The 20,732-nt window shown below is 38.2% G+C and overlaps 1 protein-coding gene across 1 annotated transcript; it reads left to right on the top strand.

Moving 5' to 3' along the window:
- Window positions 1-1,461: 1,461 nt before the first annotated feature.
- Window positions 1,462-8,324, top strand: LOC135478691 (tyrosine-protein kinase receptor Tie-1-like). Its single transcript, XM_064758646.1, has 8 exons — window positions 1,462-1,614; window positions 2,754-2,855; window positions 3,388-3,551; window positions 3,872-3,988; window positions 4,207-4,280; window positions 6,669-6,806; window positions 7,273-7,372; window positions 8,250-8,324. The coding sequence occupies exons 1-8, from the start codon at window positions 1,470-1,472 to the stop codon at window positions 8,322-8,324; spliced, it is 915 nt and encodes a 304-aa protein (XP_064614716.1). The 5' UTR covers window positions 1,462-1,469.
- Window positions 8,325-20,732: the final 12,408 nt, after the last annotated feature.

Raw genomic sequence — 20,732 nt, 5'->3', positions numbered from 1 at the left:
TTTCCAAGCATCAAAAATACATTCGTATATCGCCAGCAGATGAATGGCGTTCTGGATTACTAATATCATGACACATTTTCAAAACAACGGTAAACATGAATCCCAAAAGAACGCAAAAAGCTAAAGATAGTAAAGGTTGGTCAAGTTGGACTAACCGCCACTTTTTCGAAGTTTCGAAGTATGCATCTCTTTTTTTATACAGTGCACCGTGTTTTATTAAGCAGTTGCAAAGTTACTAAGGGTATACCTTGTCACGGAGCAACTTTGTAGAACGCGACCCTGAGACCATTTCCACGAAGCAGTCTCAAAGTTGGGACTGTGATAACTATGACAACATCAACCTTCGTCGTCATATTGTCCATACTTTGTAGAACATGCCCCAGATTGGTATTCTGTATTATGTACCATTATTTTACAAGATAGTTAGATATATAACTTTTACATTTTTTATACCGATTTTATGACAACAATTCACATTTAATTAATTTTGTAATATTCCAGAGATATAACTGAAGAAGAATTTTATGATTAGTCTATCCTTTGAAAAGGTGTAAAGTTACTAAACCTGTTAGAATACTTACTTTGAAACGTCACAGTACTTTGGACGATCCTTAGGCATGTTTGTTTGTGTCTTTCACCCTTCGGCCAAGAGTTGATTGTTGTACACCAAATTGTGCGCTGACTTTCCGGATACCTAATCGCTAATTAACTGCTTCAGTAGCGTTTTGCATGCATTATTCATGCCATTTCTGATGTTACATTATTTACTTGTTCGTGATAGCTCATTATGCAAAGTTTCAGACGAATATATTTATGGCAATATATCTCAAGGTAAATTATGCTCATAGGGAGGCTAAAAATGTGCTTACCTTACATCAGGCGGGTCAAAATTCATAAAGGGCCGCTAGCATGACTCCATGTCCACGTGTGCTTTTAATAACGACGTTGTTGTTGTTTTACATCGTCCTCGTTCTGATTCTCGGCGCGGCAACATAGGTGGCAGCACGAGTATTATGTGTATCTGAGAACTGTCCCATTTCTCCCCGAGGGTCCATCTTGCTCCACTTTTCCCTTTTTATGTATGTGCCTTTGATATTACACTATTACATATAATGTACTAAATAATATCCCATGTGCGTAACAGCAAAATCCGGACTGACTGAGCCCTGATAAAACCGATCACCACCCCCCACCAGGTAGGGGTGTCCACATGACAACCCTCCTGACTGAACGTCAGCTTCTAATCTGTGCAGAAAAGTAACCGAAAAAATGCAGTAAGAATGATGAGCGGTGTTAAAAGCATGGTCACGAAATGCACCCGCACTCACATTTTGCGACAGTATTAGTCGGTATTGAAAACATCTGTTTATAAATTACAAATATTCGCTCAGTTCTGAGCGGGAAATCTCTTTTTCAATCACTTGATCACTTTCCAGGCTCCAAACAAATCAGAGGGGAAATACGAGGGTATGCGATTTAATCAACTTGCGATATCAGCATTCCGTCTGAGAGTTTCTAATGAAAATCTGAACAAAGGTAAACATAAAGTGCTAAAAGGAACACTTCAGGAGGCTGATGGGCATCAGAGGAGCGTCGCCATCAGAAAAATCACAGGTAAATTTTCATGTAATTATGAGCATCTTAACTGATGCAATTGTTTCGAGACAAAAGAGTTCACATAGGAAAACAAGCCTGTACTGTAGTTGTTATTATGAGTCCATCCCTTTGAGACGTTAGAGTAATAATTATGTTCAAGACCACAACAAAATTCTGAACATAAATTTCTTGAAAATAAACGAAGTTTACCAAAACCCCGAAGAGTAAATGACTTATCACCTCTTTCCTTAAAGCAATTTACTAGGTTTTACTTTACAAAACTGACCAACCATAAGTGGTCGTAGTTTCGCTGAAAAAGAACAAAAGATCGCAAAACTTGATATGTACATAATCTGCCACGGTGAAGTCACATACCAATTTTCAATTCTATGTGACAAATTGTCGTAAAAGTGACACACTCTTGAGTTCAGTTTAAAATACACGAAAGTAAAAAAATCAATAAAAACAAGCTACCCTTTTGGCTCAGTCCTGCAGCCCCCTGTAGCTGTAGATGTAGATTGTTATCACAAATTGAACTAGCTTGGATCTCTCAGTTTTACGTACACATCAGTAGTGATACCATACTTTAAACAGTTTAAGTATAGAATGGTATACATAATTTATTTGAACAGGATGCCTACTCTCCCTCAACCCGAGTGGCTGCTTCCAGGGTGGGCCCTTCGTCTCAAATCTTTCAAACACAAAAACAATAACAATATACTTATAAATATACCAATATCATTAGAAAATCAGAAACACAGAACTTTCTGTAAAAAGCGAAAAAATAAAGTGTAAATCTTTGTTAGTGTTAAAAAAAATCTTATTTTATCGACAGGTAAAATGTAATAAAGTATAAACTTTTTTGTAGGTGTTTAAAATATTTTATTTCCACGACAGGTAAAAAGTTAAATCACACAATATACAAAAATCATAGAGATCAATACCAAATCATTCCTGCATAAAAATTTAGATGGGGAATGTAAAACCTATATCGTAGACATTTTAGTAATCTTTGTTTAAAACCACTTATTGATGGAGAGTCCCTCATCCTACCTGGTAAGCTGTTGACCCACGAAAGCCACAATACACAATTAATTGCGTTAGAGTAAATATGCGGTGCATTGATGGCTACAATATGTTGATTTTTCGCATTAAAGGAGCCAATCCATTTGAGCGATGTAAGGCAGAGATAGATATTATGCGGAATATTGGAGCCCATCCACACGTCGTGTGCTTCCTAGGTTACTCCATACAAGACGGTAAGTCCTTGTCTCATATTCTCACTCACCGGTGTTATCAGTAACACCATAGTTCGAAAATGGCCAAGCAATCACACTAAAGTCACCTCTATCCTTTCATGTGAACAGAGCCTGGTCTTGCCATACGTTAGCACATCACTGTTTGTCAAGTCTTTAACGTCCAAGCACAAATGAAAACGTGCATTGCATGAACAGGGTGGGCTTGTGTTCTGACACCATATTATTTACTTACTTCTTTGAATGGCGTTTTACGCCATCCTCAAGAAAATTGGCACTATATTATATTTACCTATTATTAAATCAGGTTTTTTATCCTGCCGGAAACTCGACTGATATCATTTAACTCAACACGTGGCTGCAATTTCTTCTACAAATTATAATAGGTATAAAGAAATGACCCGAGGATGTTGGTTGTTTAGTCGTGTTGAGTGGCTTGTATACAGGTTCATTTCGTGATAACAGACAGCCGTAGCTTTTTAGATAACTTTGTCTGTATAACTAGTTAATGATGTCTATGTGTTCCAATTTTCAGATAACACCGTTTTCTTGATCAACGGCTTTGAAGAAAGGGGCGATTTACAGAGTTTTCTGAGGGATAAAAGACGAAGTGGATCAAATAAAGAACTGACAGAAGCTAATCTCTTGCTCTTTGCTGAAAATGTGGCCGAGGGTATGGCGCATCTATCACAGCTAGAGGTATAGGTGAAACGCAGGTCAAGTGCCACAACCATTATGTATTTGCAACCACCATGAACTTTATGTGGGTGCGACACTTAATCTCTGCCAAGTTTATCCAAGTATTAGTAAGCGAGGACGAATCAGAATGTCCAAAACATGTGTTGTTTTTAGTTCATTTTGCATTACTGTCCAGATAGTTCAATTTGTAGAACACTAAACATTTAATGCCATAATTCAACCAAGCTGAAAATAGCATTAAACATACTTCTATGTCGACAAAATGTTCCCTAGTTTTTGTCAGCACTGAGTAAGCTCCCGTTGCTAAATCTCCTGCATAGATCCTTCATGGAGACCTACGAGCTGTGAACGTTCTGGTTGGTGGAGACCTGACGGCAAAGATATCTGGCTTCCAGCTTGCAAGGCCGGTCGGATTCGAACCAAAAGATGTGGCTAAGGTAAATTTGATAGGATTTCTTTAGCAAAATCAAAGAGTAAGCAAATAATTACCGCCAGGTATATCCTCAGCTTAGCAAAGTTGTTTTGTATTTTTAGCAATTGAAAAATTAATGGTAAGTTTCAGTTGAAGGGTAAAGCAATTTTTGTATCAAAGAAATACATGCATTTTGTCTTACAGTATTATTACGTTCATACTGAAAATAATTTTTCATTCTAGTTCACCTTTCCACACTGCAGATGGGCTTCTGTTGAGACTCTGGAGGGGAAGGTCTACTCACAACAGAGTGAAGTGTAAGGGCTTTTATTTGAAGTTACCGTATGTCACAGTTGGACTTAATGTGTGACATTTCATAATGAAATTGCCCTTTGAAGTCTACTGCAGACGTTGTACGTCATGAAAAGGGCAAGAAGGACAGTCATGAACCAGCTGTTCAAAAGTGTTAATTTATTTATTTTTGTGATTGGTGTTTCACTTATACGACGGCGGACAGCATTATGGTGGGAGAAAACCGGACAGAGCCCAGGGGAAACCCACGACCATCTGCAGGTTGGTGACAGACCTTCCCAGATCGTATGTGTTAATCTCAGTTTGGGCTAATGTGCCTAAATTATTTTACTTAAAGGAGAAGAAAATTTAAATATCAAACAAATACCAATGAAAAGAGTATGCATTTCCTCGCAGGTACATGCCCTAAAAAAAATTCTAATATGTACCTCAAGTTGATAAATTATAAAGTCCGCGCCAAAATACGCTGTGGGCGACTCCATTTTGCATAAGAACTAGTCCTGAAGTCTTTTGTGTTAGGAGGAGAATTGCCGTCGGAAACCGTCAAAGTGCAGTTCGTGCATTTACGGTAGAACTCTTCTTCCCAAAAGGTAGCGAACCGTACAGGTCGTTTTCCGTTTGACCATGGGGAAACGGGAATGTTGGATGTACGTTCCATGTTTACACGGATAATCAGACAGTTTTAACAACTCTCATTGGCTGAGAGGCAACACACTCCCAGCATAAATTTCAAGATGTTAAAGATGGAGGGCGCGATGGGCTCAGCGATTTAGGCCAGCTTTGCCGTTTTCAGGCTTTACGTGTATGGGGAGAAAAAATCGCAAAATTATGCAAATGGCACCACCAGATATAAAAAATATGCTCCTTTTAGCCTATAGTGTCATTGTTTTAGGTTTTCTTCTGTTTTAAGCAAAAGCGTTTTGCTCAAATAACGTCTTCATACCGTAAGTGTGTAATCAATTGTTTGATCTAAGATCTCTTTTAGTCCATAATGTACCAAACAAGGCAAGTTACTAAACTTTTGTGAAAACCAGTTGCAGTCCCTAAAAGCGGTTACTTTGTCTGAATGGTACTGTGGATTTTCACGTTTAACTCCAAACAACTCTCTGAAATGGGATATTGAAAATCAACGTACAAACTCATCCAGGAAGATCCACCGTGGTTATGTGCTGAGCCTCAGGTTGATACCTCGCTCTCCTCCCTGAAGAAATGTTCCACCAACCCTTTAGTATACCAGCAGGAGTTTAGTAATATGTGTTCAAAGTATCCATTTTATCACCGCATATTCACTGATGGTTCCAAGAATGATGATGGCGTGGCTTCTGCCGCTGTCCTTGGACCCAGAACCGTTTCAACTCGGTTTCCAAATTCCTGTTCTGTATTTACTGCGGAAGCCAAGGCAATTTTGTGCGCACTTCGGTCCATTCCAGAGCTAGGAGGTAGCAGATTTCTCATCTGCTCTGACTCCCTTTCCTGCCTCCAGGCAATTCGGGCTAGTTCGCCTGTACATCCAGACATTCTGTCTATCAGGGAGATGTTTAAACGACTTAATGAAGATTTTATCATTGTCTTTTGTTGCCCGGGCATATGGGTATCCCTGGGAATACTGCTGCAGATGAAGCCGCGAAGGCGGCTTTGCATTCCGTTACTACCCAAACTGACGTTCCATATTCGGACTTGCGTTCACTTATTTGCTCCTATATCAAGCGCTTGTTTCAGGCTCAATGGGATGGCCAGACAACCAACAAACTGCATGATATTCGTCAGTTTGTTGGTCCAGCGCCTTCCCTTTCACGGCATCGTCTCCGCTCTTGCATTTTGAGGAGGTGTCGTATCGGTCACACACGTGCTACGCATGGGTATTTGTTAAAAGGAGAAGATGCTCCTCATTGCTTTGCTTGTGATCAACGGTTCACAGTCAAGCACATATTGCTTGACTGTGGCGACTTTGCTCCTGTACGAGATTCCTTTTATCACGTGAGCTCTCTTTCAGAACTTTTCAATTCTGTAGAAAGTGATACTATTTTTGACTTTCTCTCTGCCATTGGTATGGCAGGAAAGCTGTAATTTTAAACTACCGTCTGTGTTTGTTATGTGACTTCTGGTGTCCTTTTTGACTGAATAGTAAATGAAATATCCGTAGTAGATCGACTATTTGACGTTTTATTGTCGCGATAAAACTGAAATATTGTTGAAAGCGACGTTAAAACTTTCACTCACTCACTCACTCACTCAACGTACAAACTATATACACAATATAGTAGCCTGTGATGTGTATATAGTTTGTACCTTGATTTCCAAACTGTCCTTTTTAGGCTTTATCTCATAGTATCACCTTTCAGACTGACTGACCATCTGGAATATATCAAGGCGTAGGTTATTGTCTTCCACAGGTGGTCATTTGGTGTATTGATGTGGGAAATCATGACTTACGGAGCGACACCTTATGGGAAGATGAAGTCCAAGGAGATACGCCACCTTCTCATCCAAAACTGTCGTCTGGCCTGCCCTAAATCCTGCCAGATTCCATTGTAAGCGTTATATTTGCTTAAATATTGCCGTGATTGAATTTGTTGATATAAGTGCTTATCGCTGTTCCCGTGGTCCTATTTAAGTCTGTACTTACCTCCTACCGGTGCCATTGGGGACCCCATCTGTCCGTAAGCTACAAAACATCTGCTGGTATATTTTTCCAAAACGGTCCATCGCACAGGATCAATAATACTTGGTGCACGACGGTATCATTACAAGCTACAGTTCAAATTCGGGATTCGGACATTGTCGCCTAATTTGGACAAAATGATGGCCGTTTCCGTTGTAGACTATAACATAGCCATTATTCTGAGGGATCAAACCGCTAATGCTAAAAGCAATATAGACTTCCAGAGTGCTTGTTCATTTACTTTATATTTTCATAACCCATTGTTCATGAATATTTTAGTTATCTTTCAAGTTTATAGATTTGCTGATAACATGGTCATTCTGTTACCCTCACAGATACACTGTAATGTTAGAGTGTTGGAAAGACGACCCTGCAGAACGACCTACCTTTCAGGATTTGTCATGCAGACTGGCCGATATGACAACACACGTACAGGTACACGTTTACGTTTTTAGTGGAGAATCTTACATTAGTCCTCTTATACACCTGTACAGGGGGGAACAATATGTTTTCCCCTGGTCTGATCCCTTGACGTCTTGTCAGTATAAATATTATGAAAAGGCCCAACAGTGGGAATACTGAATGTCACAAGCGCTTTGATGTGTTGTCCCCAAAAGTTCCAAATTACTGAGTGGGGTTAGTTTGGAAACTAAAGATCTATTTCGTGGAACTTTCTGTCTAGATATGGGCTGTTCTTCTTCTCTTGGAGTAACTATTGTGCTGATAACCTGTGCGAAATGTCATACAAATAATTTAACACACTATCCAAAATTAGTATGAGACAGAACTTTCATAGTCCATATAAGTCAAAACAATTCATCTGTTAAATTTAACAGAAAGTCTGCCGTCTGAATGATGCTAGAATGTATTCTGTTATTACAATATTGTGTCATATTTACCATAATATGATGTTAGCCTAATAAAATGGTTGTGCTGAATCAGTGGAATATTTGTATTTTTTTTTAACAGAATAATTTGCTGTGACAACAGAATACATTCTAGCATCTCTCAGATATCAGACTTTCTGTTAAAGTTAACAGGTTAACTCTAAAATTATCGTTGCCAAGAAGATGAATTAAGTTTCCACAAGTATTTTCATTTATCAAAAATATTTATTTGTTTATTGGATTGTTGCATAACGCCATGATGAATAATTTTTCACTCACACAATGGCGGCTATCAAACATATGTTGAAAAAGTATTATTTCACTGTTACAACATGCCTTTAGTGGATACCACTTTTCTAAAATGACTGAAAGTATATCAGTCACATCAGTCATTTACCCATTCTATCCTTGTTCTTACGTTTCAGCAATACATGAACATTGGAATATACGAAAGTCTTGACTTCACCTTTGAAGAAGCGGGGGCAGACAGCAGCTACTAAGGAATGAATATTAAAATGTTGTCCTGAGGTATTCGGTTTACCCCTTATGGGCAATGCCATAAATTGAGAATGTGAGTGTAAAAAACAACAAGTGTCAATATTATATTTTGTAAAGTTTTATACGTTTGTGAAATTTTGGGAGTTATTTGTAATGAAATTTAACTATTTATAGTCACTGTATCAATGTTATCCATAGGTTAAAATGGGCTTGGCCCAAAGATTTGACGTCTTCTGGGCTACCGAAGGGCACATAACTTATAATCAAAAGTTGAATTTTATCAAATATTTTGGGGAATAAGATAAAATGTCAAACAAATGTCCTTTTTGCGTATGCAGGGTGTAACAAGTATCTTGTCGCCTTAGCTACAGGTGCCATAGACTTTAGGTTTATCTATGTATATAACTAAATCATCAGTATCACTGACTATTTCATTTGTATTGGCATGTAGTGATTGTGATACATTTGCCTAAGCGAAACACAGTTGAGCGTTAATAAGTTATCACTTATTTGTTCTACACATAGTATTAAATATGTCATTTGAGAAACTTTTTACTACTGCATTTTTCTGCATCAAATAACTTGTATAAACTTGTATACTTGTATACCCCTTATAGTTTACCACTTTACCAAACAAACACGCTAAATCCTGGAATTCTGAAGAAGTGTAAATTACATGAAAACAATAAGCAGAGAAAGTATTTCTTTAAATGTAATTCTTCATATTTCTATTCAGTTCTTCATTTATGAATTAAAAGTAGGTAAATCTTTTATTAAGATGCTTCCCTTTTCTGTTGCTGTGTGTGTAACAGTTTAAAAGCGCTCACGCATGAACGAATTTATATCCTGCCTTATAATATCTATTTAAGACAAATTCCAGTTACCTTGCACCAGACTGAACTTGTATGCAATAGATCAACGCAAACATGCTATTCAAGTGAGATTGCTGTGTCGTTCATTACATTTGGCTAAAAAAAGGATGAGTTATAGTAAAAACAAAAGTGAGATGCTCCTCCGCCCTGCTTTTGATAATCATACAGCATATACCTCTGTACTAAAGTGTATGCCGAGGATATCATTTAACATTTTATGTCTGATAGACGAAAATATGTGCACCGACCCGAAGTAATTGTGTCACATATTCGATGCAGCTTTTCAGATTCATGATTTTCCCTGCATGGGATTAATGTCCTAGATACATACATGAGCAAGTTATAGAATCGTGACCAACGGATCTAGAAAGTCGCACTTGTCAGATGGTCATATGCATACAAAAATTTAACCTGTGACTCATGATTTTCCTATAATTAGTTTTCAAGTTTATGAGCTTGCGGAACACCTGACCCACAGGCCAGAATCCAGGTAGGCCTAATCATTAATTATGCAAAACTGATGTACAGATCCAGCTGATTTTAAATTCAGTATGAGGATACACAAATTCACCCTGCACATAACTGTTTTTCTCAGTTAATGCCTGAGGGTCTAATAGATTTTTAATGCTGAATTTCTGTAAAAATATGCTTCCGACCTCCAATTCACTTCAGCAGTCAATAAGTTGATACAGTATGTTGTCTACGTCCACACGAAAATTTATATTTATCAATCGATCGGAAATTATTACAAATTACGCAAAATCATATTAAAAGCACGGCCTTTTCAGATCACTGTAACAACCTAACCAAGTCTTATAGGCCCTACGGCTGTCAATAAAACGTGCTCATAGATCATTTTATAAGCAATTTAGAAACGTTTTTGGTGACCAGCTTGTTAGGATGTATAAGTATAGGGGAAAATGATGTACATAGAAGCACATCGGTGGGTCAGTCATCCGTGACCGGGCCAAGTAGTGCCTCCTATTCTGCCTCTGGATAGACGTTCACAAAACTGGATTTGGTGAGTGTTTGTCCACATATGGGAATTAAACAGGATTCACAGAAGCCACAAAGGCTTATCCAATTATTAAAAGCCTCGGATTTGGAACCGCCCCACTTGTGCATTTGGCTATGGGCGATGTCGGGACCAGGTACTACAAACACTGACCTCCGCTATTCTCGTAATAAGGGAGACAAATCGCGTGGATTTAGATTACATCAAATTACCCCTTAAGTGGAGAGGTTTTTGCAGTCTTTTAAAACAAGCTGCTCGTGTCGCAAACAGAGATACGCCTATTCACACGAAATTGGACCAATTCCTGTTATGATAAATTGATTTATTTATTTGAATGGTGTTTTACGCCCGTACTCAAGAATATTTTCTTATATGACGGCGGCCAGCATTATGGTTGGAGGAAACCGGGCAGAGTTCGGGGAAACCCACGACCATCCGAAGGTTGCTTCAGACCTTCCCATTTACGGCCGGAGAGGTAGCCAGCATGAGCTGGACTTGAACTCACGGCGACCGCGCCTGAGGCACGGAGGCCCTCTGATATGATAAAGGAATGCGCCCCAATCTACCAGCGAGCTACTGTATGGTCATCTGATGAGGTGTCAGAAAGTCTACACTGGTTGAGATGTTTCCCTTTGTCAAGGTTGACAATCGGTTACACGTTGAGGGAAACTGCAAACTTTGTCGTAATAGGGAGCAACTGTGATTGCCCATTTAGGCTTGAAGGAACCATAAGCGATCAGACTATTTCTTTTCAAGTCTGAATACATTCTATGTGGCACCGGCAATATATATTGAATCGCCAATATTTTGTCTAACAGAAACTCTGGCCACACGTTAACTATCCGGCAAGAATGCTTCTATAGCAAGCAAAGTATCCAAATCACACATCAAACCGTCAGCCGGTAAAACAATTTCCACAGTTCCCAAAAAACAGTTTCATTAATAAAATCATCATATAAATAATATAAAATGAAGCTAGTCACCTGGAAGTAGAACTACAGGCAGTCAACGGTGTGGATGTCGGAAAGACACGCGTATGTTAAATCCGGTGTATCACATCTAGTACGTAGTTCATACCACCTTATGTTTAAACATTAAAAGGTCCACATATCTAGTATATTAGACACGTCTGAATATCGATACACTACTGTCGATAAACTGTTTCCCCAAACTCAACGCAGACTTGCGCTTTCCACATAACGTTTGACAATGGTTTAAATGTAGAAGGATAAAGCTATTAAAGGATTGTCCAGGAAAGCATGGTATGAAAGACTCTAAGCGGCATAGATGATGCATTTTCCTTTTAACCTTCTTGACGATGCTGTCTAGATTGGTATTGTAAATCGTTCTGCAGTTGTAAACCTGACTACATACTTTTCATTTACCACACTTTTGGTTAGGTTTCCTTCAAGTGCAACGAGTGGTCTTGATACCATTTACCAACAGTGCATAGGTATTCCAGTGGGTACCAATTGTGCGCCTCTTTTGGCAGACCTATACCTGTTTTCATATGAATACGACTATATGCAGAAATTACTTAAAAGTAATGTCTTCAAAGGTCGATCCTGTTCATTTACCAAGCGGTATATTGATGATCTACTGGCGTTAAATAATCCCCATATTGCTGAAGCGGTGAAGGAAATCTATCCGCCTTCGTTGGATTTAAAGGAGACAACAGATAGTCCTGATGGTACATCTTATTTGGATCTATATCTGTACAAAGACGAACAAGGTCTCCTTTCACGCCGCCTTTACGACAAAAGGGATGATTTCAATTTTGATATTGTAAATTATCCTTATTTAGATAGCAATATACCAAAGGGTCCTGCATATGGCGTATACATATCTCGCGTTGTAGCATTTGCCAGATCTTGCGTTAATTGTGATGACTTTAATCCGCGTCACAAGTTGCTAGTTCAAAAACTAGTTTGTCAAGGATACTCCATCAAACGCCTTCATTCTAAGTTTCTCAAATTTTACAATTGAGTATAACATAGTCGTTGGCAGGTATGGACAGAGCGTTGAGAACCTCTGGTGATCTGTATTGTGATCAACCACATAGACGGCGCTGTTATCCCTACCACGTACATGGTATTTAACAACATAGATGGCGCTGGTTGCCCAGTGTAACCGTCTATCTTGTATGTCATGTGTAACATCATAGATGGCGCCTCTTGTAGCATGAGATCTTTACATATTAACGGGAAAGACGTAATCGTCCATTACTTTTGAATCACAATCTGATCGGTTAGGGTCTGTAACGCTCGTCATTTTCAAACTGTATCTAATACCGCTTAACCTGGGGCTAGGGGCCGTAAAGGTAGCCATGCTCATTACATCAGCATGATGCCTTTATGAACAGTTGCAATTAAAGCGCGACTGAGATACTTGTTTAATTATTATTTGACATGGAACTCATTCACGGACTACGAATTTGAACTTTGATATAGAATTCATACCTGGAATATTCATTGTCTGCCCGGCATCACTGATGACCGCTTCCCCCTTGTGTGTTACCGGCTTTGTTTCTTATTTGTATAATTTCTTACATACCTTTGTCTTTGGGAGTTAGTGTTAAACGTTGTTTTGGAAATGGATCTTGCGATTATCGACTTGGAACGCCCTTTACGGACTACGAATGGTATATATGAATGTCGGACTTGACGCTTACATTTGCGACTAAGGTGCACTGGTTTTTGGTTGGTGTGTACTAGCATAGTTATTTTTGTCACTGCTTTTACAACACGTGTTTATGGTATAACTCTATAAATTCTGTTCTCTTTTTTCTACATTTTCCCTGCAGCCGTACCGAGCGTTTTATTGTCTAACTACAGGTCCATAGTACACCACGTCTGTAAAAGTATACATAATAAAAACAGAAGTGGCCAAAGTATAGAACCTTGACGGACACCAGCACTACAATCAGCTTCAAAAGAAATACGTTAAAGCTAACTCGTTACTTGCTTTCTAGAAAGCAGACAAGAATGAAAAGAATTTGGTTACACTTTTATGAACTCCATAAACTTTAAGCTTTTCCAACATAACACATTCCTGCCCAATATAACTTGGTGTTTATCATGTCGAATGCCTTCTACAGGTTAGTACATCCTGAGTCAGTAAGTTCACAACAATCGATATGAAAAGTAAGAGTCAATCAATGATGTTAAACCAGTCTGGCAAGTCTATTTCCGTCAATGAGACTATTATAATCGACATGCTCACTGAAGTTGTTTTGAACATGCTTCTCGAGTACTTTTGAAAGCAGGTGCAATATTGTTATTCGTCTTTAGTTACAAAGATCGATCATTGCTGGTTACCTTTCTAAAAATGGGTATGTTTTGCAAGCTTCCACTGATTGATATAAAATTATAGTCTATATGCCATCTTAGCCTGTTGCTTTTCCCTCGTTTAGTTTGCCGAGTTGATCGGGATTCCGGCTTGACACGAATCCTTTCAGAAATACCGTCACCATTGGCAACCATATGTTGAATAACGAGAGTAAACTAGCTGATTCACTCCCGTAAACTGATTAAGCTGATCTGGTAGCTATATCTTTTGGGAAGTATTATATGACATGCCGTTAGCTTCAGTGTGGGGGAGATGGTTACTTTGATCGTAAGACGTCCGCCCCATAGATGTTTCCATATTACACCAGTAGGTGTTAGACCCTGGACGACAACTCTAAAGTAATTTGAGCGTTACGCATGGTAGGGGAGACCATTTACTTAAAACTGCTTGTTCACTTTATCTCTATTACGCATAGTCGTGCGTGATGATATTGTTATATCGAACGCGTATTTCTTTTAGTGAGTCTCTTGCACATCATGAGAATAGGCTTATACCAGAAAACGCCATGCCATAAACCACCGGCAATACAGGCCTATCGGAAATCATGAACCCATGGCCTTTTTTAGACACTGTTATACGGTTTTAACCAATTTTTGTACGTTACAGTAGATAATAAAGTGTTTGAGGCTGTTTGGCAGGGCAGGAGGTTTATATCATATGCGCCTGTATAGCTAGATTTCGTGGGCCAGTGTCTGAGTATATTAATAAAAGACAGCCACTATATACACCTGTAGCGGCTTGGGCTATATGCTGAAACTATGTTGCCTATACATGTAGACCCAGTAATATGAATGCAACGGCTGTGGATATAATGTGAAATTATTGCTAATATACCATGGTATATCTAGTCGATGTGTATTTACAGCATTGTCTGTGAAACTGTAGCGGTTTACAGCGCACTTTGCTCCAAATGTACACTGGTTTTCTTGGTAGATATGTACATTTTGTTAATTTGCATTGAGCTAACTGATTATTTACAATGGTATATATGGAAATATACTACTATTTTGGGTGTAACTATTAAACAGCACATTTTGTAAATCTAAAGTGAAAATACTGGTCACAAAACTGCCATCACTTTTCACTGTAAAATTACAGTGTAATTTGTTGTTTGCGGCATCTGTCATGTCCACCAGACGGAAATGGTTACTGCTGCAAGCGCGGTACGATTCAAGAGAGGTAATTCTGTAAAACATGTCGTCTTCCACCGGGAACAATGTGGAATGGATCACATAACAGAACATGTCTAAATAGGCCTATATACTATTTAATAAATTGGTACGAAATTAAAATATTGGTCTATACAGGCTACAGCAAATATCTGTGGAATGAATGTTGATATCTAGGTAAGAAATATGGGATAAAATATTTTTTTCGTCGACTTGAGCGGAACTTTTTGGCCTCGCTGGGGGGTGCGTCTGCACCCCCTCACCCCCTTCTACCAGCCTACGCCCCTGTATATTTTGTATACTCAGGTTTTAAAATGCTAAAACGCTAATATACGTTTTACAGCGTACAAAACAGCGTGTGCGTTACCGTCTATAGAGCAGTGTGGTCTATATTTAGCGTTCTAACAAAACCTCTTCGCGTTTCCCTGAAAACCGCTTTATATACCTATATTCCATGACATGTAAAAGTATATATAGTTTAGAGACTGAGTAGTCTATACAACAGATTACAGGTCTATGAAACCGGATAAATACTATAAAAACATAGTGAAAATCCAAACATTTTTTTAGTATATATACGTCTAGGAATTCATGACAACATGAACGTGAGGATTGTTCATTTACATATATCCTTGATGATATTTGGCAGCACAGGCTTATAAGGCCTGCGTGAGTTCGTCAGTTGTGTTACAATTCAATAATTTTTTTTAATCTTTCTTTTCGATTTCTTTTCCACAACACAGATTAAATAAAACCAAAATTTTATACAACATTTTTTTTTTTTTCATCTACCTCAGGCTGCATCGTTTACCGCATGCAAGGTACAACTCTGTACGTTTAGTGCTTTTGATTCAGTTCTAGCGCTACACATATATCAGGAAACCATGTTCTAGTATTATTATGTATGACTTTATACACAAAAAAAGAGTTGTGACGAAATCTAACACAACAACTGGTGTTGTTTTCATTCATCACAGAAATGTCCTACCCCAACACGTGTTAAATAAATGTGAACTTAAAATTGAGCCATGTGAAGTATACATGTTTGTGTTACAAAAATAATAGATCACAAATTTGTTCTGAACCAAAATGAGGAATAATTTATGCAACACAACAAAAACTTGTGTATTTTGCAACAAAGTATTGTGTATAGCATTCTATACATCATGTCTTCAATTCTTTCATCACAAGACCTTGTTTTAATTCATCACAAGATATACTCGTTCAAGTATGACAAGACTTCTGCTGGGAAGAACACAAGTTTATGTCAATACAACATAAGTGTTTTTTGTGTATATTTTGAATCCAGAAAAATATTATGACTATCAATTTCCAGCAAATTCTTCACTTATAGGGAGGGATGGCGCATTTTCTAAAGTGTTGGTGGGCAACATATGTTTGGAAAGCGATCATGTTGTTATTGAAAATTGGTATCTGCAGATTTGTAATTTGCCACCTGGTATTATTGGTCTGTTAACCCAGTCACCGCATGCACCCTAAATGTCCTTCGAAGCACTACCACATTTCCTTCGGTCAATCTGTCTGACAGCTGCATACAAACCTGATATAAACAGAAACTTATCAGGGACCATGTTGGAATTTGTTGCCCATCTGAAACAAATCATCACATCCTGAATGACAACGTTCTCAGAGCGGTTGGCTTCGTCAACCATTGTCTTATTAGTGCCACCAAAACCATCACACGGTCTCTTGCCATGACCCACCTGGAACAAACTGCACTGTGCTTTCTACTCGTTAATCTCTTCATGATTTGTCACTGTAGAAAATATCTATTTATTTTGGCACCAGCTTGTGGGACCATCTGTCTAGTAATGCACAGCTTGTATCTGATGCTCAATCGCTTTCACCTCTTGTATTATCACATTCAATATAGCGTGAACAGTCACTGTGGAATATGAAATTTCGTCAAAGACAACAATGAAACTTTTGTGTTCCAGTTCACTTTTCTCGTTTAGAAAGTCGGCCACAATCGGACGATGTAAGCTTCCGGATTTGTGGACACCTTTACATCCCCCTTCTTCATAGCTGTGGGTTCAACGGCCATATTTTGGTGTTTAAGTACACAGGCAACTCTCCGCCGTATAAACCTTGTTAACAAAATTTGCTTCGGACGCATTCTACAAAACATTGCCATTGAAATCTAGAAAGATGGGTTTTCTGAAAGAAATTTTGCGTGATGAGTTGATAGGTAGTCGGTTAGATCTCGGGTTTGTGTTTTCTGTCTGTTAGATTTATTCACATCAGATTTCCCAAGTTGTGAACGACTGTCATCTCTTCAAAAAAAAAAACGCCAGTTCTTCCTGTCTATATTTCTGCTGGATCCGACTTCTGTTTTGTTCAGTTACGTTGACCCACTTTTGCCGAACTATCCCAATTTTGTTTCATCCAAACCCAGTTTTTGAGCTTCTGTACTTCTTTATGATTTTACCATGAACACTTGACTTCAAAACATTCACTTTCCCTCTTCTTTCATTTGTTTCTTCATTGGCCTTCTTCAATTCTGACAGGAGAGCGTTTCCAAGAATGTCAACCCTGGCTTGACTTCTGGATGTTTGCCGGTTTTTGGTAGATTTTTTGCAGTCTCTTGCTTGAGTCTCTGGTTTCATATTCTGGTTACCACTAGTAACGAACATTTCAAGTGATGTAATACTGTAATGCCGACACTTTTACCTCTTATCTCACAAGAAAAATGGTAAAGCATGGCCAGTTTGTGACAGGTTATTGGCGCTATTATAATACGTGATGTGTAGCCTATATGGTTAATTGCGCCTAAACCCTATCTTATCCATATCTTTGATTTGTATAGGCCAAGGTAGGCCCAAACGTACTACTAAAACTTTCATTATAAACATAGCCAGGAACCTCATGTGTCGACGGTTGCGAGAGTATAGGTGAAAAAATGCTGAGATGAGAAAAGTTCGTTTTAAGCCATATTCATCGGGGGCAAAACAGGCATTAGACATTTCACACGTAACTCTGTACTGGTATTACTCTTTTCTTTTGAATGGGGTAAACAAACGAGTTGTGACACACACCGTGTAATATTCATAGCCACAAATGATATAAATAACTGTACAACAGCTGTAGTAGACACACACATGCATACCGATGTGAAAAAGGCACAAATATCAATTTTTTCACTTCTATATACAATGTTTTCCATAACCTTTTTTCACATTTACTTAGCAGATGAACTTTAACTATAAAACATACTTGATGTTAACGTATAAGAAAAGAGTTGTTAGAATGAATTAGAAAGAATTAGATAATGAATTCAGTTTGTTGATTACTAAGCGTTGCCTGCATTTACATATAAAGTGATGGTATTGTGAGAAAGGACACCTTAACACCATCTCAGGCTGGAGTAGAAATGGGTTTACTCGGCTCATAACACAAACATAAACTCAGACGTGTAACTTTGGTTTTAATTTTTAATATGTAGGCAATGTATGGTATTAATTTTTAATATATTTTTCAGCTTTAAAGTAAAATATATAATACGCACCTGTATGAATTCCAATATGATTTCAGACAAATGTTCCATGATATTCATATATATTTCATTATTAATATAATTCATTTTCCTGAAATTGTATGAATTCAATTCTCACATATAGATATATTAAATAAAATTACAAAGGTGGTGCAAGTATATATACTTGTAGCTAATTAAAACATATCCATGGATAATTAAAATACGTAAATCTGTCTAAATAGCAATATATAAATGAATTATACAAGGATCACACGGTCAGCAAGGTCAGAGGTTGCACTATGCTAGATCACTATAAACTACTTTGTTAAATGTGTTAAATGTATATATAGCAGGTACTCATGTTGGTACTTTTTCCTTCATTTTCTTTTGTCTGTTCTGGTTTTTTTGTTAAATAAAATGTTTTGTGTGCATGCTATTGTGGTTAAGCAGCTTGTCATGCACTAACCGGTAATATAAAATAGAAGCGATAAGTGACGGACTGTTCCATGGTTTAGGCCTACTAGGCTATATATGGTTCCAATGGTTGAATACAATGCACTTAATAAGTTTTTGTTGTCCGTTTTAGTACATGCAGTGATTGCTGAAGAGTTCAAATTTTAGAATAAGTCAAATATAAACCAGATTGGAATATCTGCGTCCCACGTTCAAAATATTCATGAAATGTTGTGTTTTCTTGTGGGCCTACTCGATATTTAGGCGTACAGTTTATGACATGTTTTCAGCTTGGATAATTTTACAATATGAATGAGGGGAAATAATATGCAAAGTGCTGGGAGTTTTATCATCATTTGTCATCGTAAACTACCGTATCATTTCAGCCAGCTGTGAAAGTGTACATTATACACTCTTCATAGGCCTATATGTTAAACACTTTAAGGGCCTATATCACATACGCTTATATACGCCTAAATAATGTGGTTCCCCATGTTTCTTCTGATTTGCTATGATTGTTGTTTTCAATTTGGTATTTATTCTTTAATGAACAAGAGAGCGTTTGCCTAAATTACGGTATTTAATTGAGCATATGAGGCAACGGTGCAAAATGGACTGTGGATCGGGTTTTGGCCCTCCCCAGGTCCGTTTTGCCCCAAGTGATTAATTTTCCTAAAATTAACACGTTTCGAAAGATCACCAATCGTTTAAGCCTACCGCCTGGTCTTTTTTTTTTTTTTTTTAGGTTGATGATATATGGTCGTGAAAACTAATGCAACTTTGTAATCATAGGTGACCCACAAAATCTCTGAGCACTGTGGGTAAAAACATGCTTAGAGGACTATCACAGATCAAAGGTCTCTAGGATATCTATTCGTCGACATTTATCATCGACAGTAAAGTTTATGTTGTACAAATAGCTATATGTAACAGCAGACATGACGATAAAGACGGTGCGATAAGGAGCGTGTGCTGTGGCGCAAAGTCCATTTTGCAGCGAGTGAGTGAGTGAGTGAAATTATCAATTTGGCGTTTTCCAAGCCCTGAAAAGGGATGATGCACGCCACACTTAACTGCAAGAGTAAATCTATACTACATTACCAGAGATAACACTCAAATAAACAGGATGAGGGTTGGGGCGACTCAAAATCGCCTTGAATTAACAATGAACTTCGCCACTTCATTGAAAACTTTAACTCTGTTTCGTGGAGGACATAGAACTGCCTGTAATGTGTGCTGAAAAATACCATAATGTGATAGCTTGGCAAACATTTGAGTTCTGGCTACATTATATCTGTGACATCTTAAAAGAAAATGTACTTCGGACTCATCTACATCACAAAATCACACCAGCCAGTTGGGTGACAGTTTATCCTGAAAAGGCATAAGTTAACATGTAAGAAACTAGACATTAATCTGTAAAATAAGACATCGTGTCGTCTTGGAGATAGGCTTACACAAACCACTGGAAATAGAAGGCTGAAAATGAAAATAAAAAGACCATTATTCGTTGTATCCCACTCATTCTGCCAAAGCGAGTAGAAGTGTGACTTGACTTCGTTGAACACCTCTCGACATGATAATGTGTAAGAGACAGATATATTATTCAGCAGGAGCGCTTGTTTTGCAGCCTTGTCCGCTTCTTCATTACCCGCTATTTCCACGTGGGCTGGTATCCATGCCAAATAAACCTCTATGCCCTGAAAGTACAACGAGGTTATCAACCATAACGGCTCCAAAATCACAGGAGATACAGTTTGCCAAGGGTAATTCTTAATTGCCTGCAATGTAGCAAGTGAATCAAAAAAAAATCACAGCCCTCACTGGTCTATGTTCCTCAAGCCAGCGTAAAGAACAGAGGATTGCTAATAAACGCGTGGGTGTGTTGTACCTTACTCTCCCCTATATACACGTTTTTCGCGCTTTGAAAGCGTGGTCAGGGGAGAGAACAAGGTTCCACAACAACGTCAAGTGTTTTTCATGCACGAGAGTATAGTATTTCAGAGCGAGCAGACGACAAAATAGTTAACTAGTTCCGATTGCGTCTTATGCGTCAG

Source organism: Liolophura sinensis, chromosome 1 (genome assembly GCF_032854445.1).
Source record: "Liolophura sinensis isolate JHLJ2023 chromosome 1, CUHK_Ljap_v2, whole genome shotgun sequence".
NCBI lineage: Eukaryota > Metazoa > Mollusca > Polyplacophora > Chitonida > Chitonidae > Liolophura > Liolophura sinensis.
Note: the sequence above shows the minus strand (reverse complement) of the source record. Positions and strands in the feature narration are given on the sequence as shown.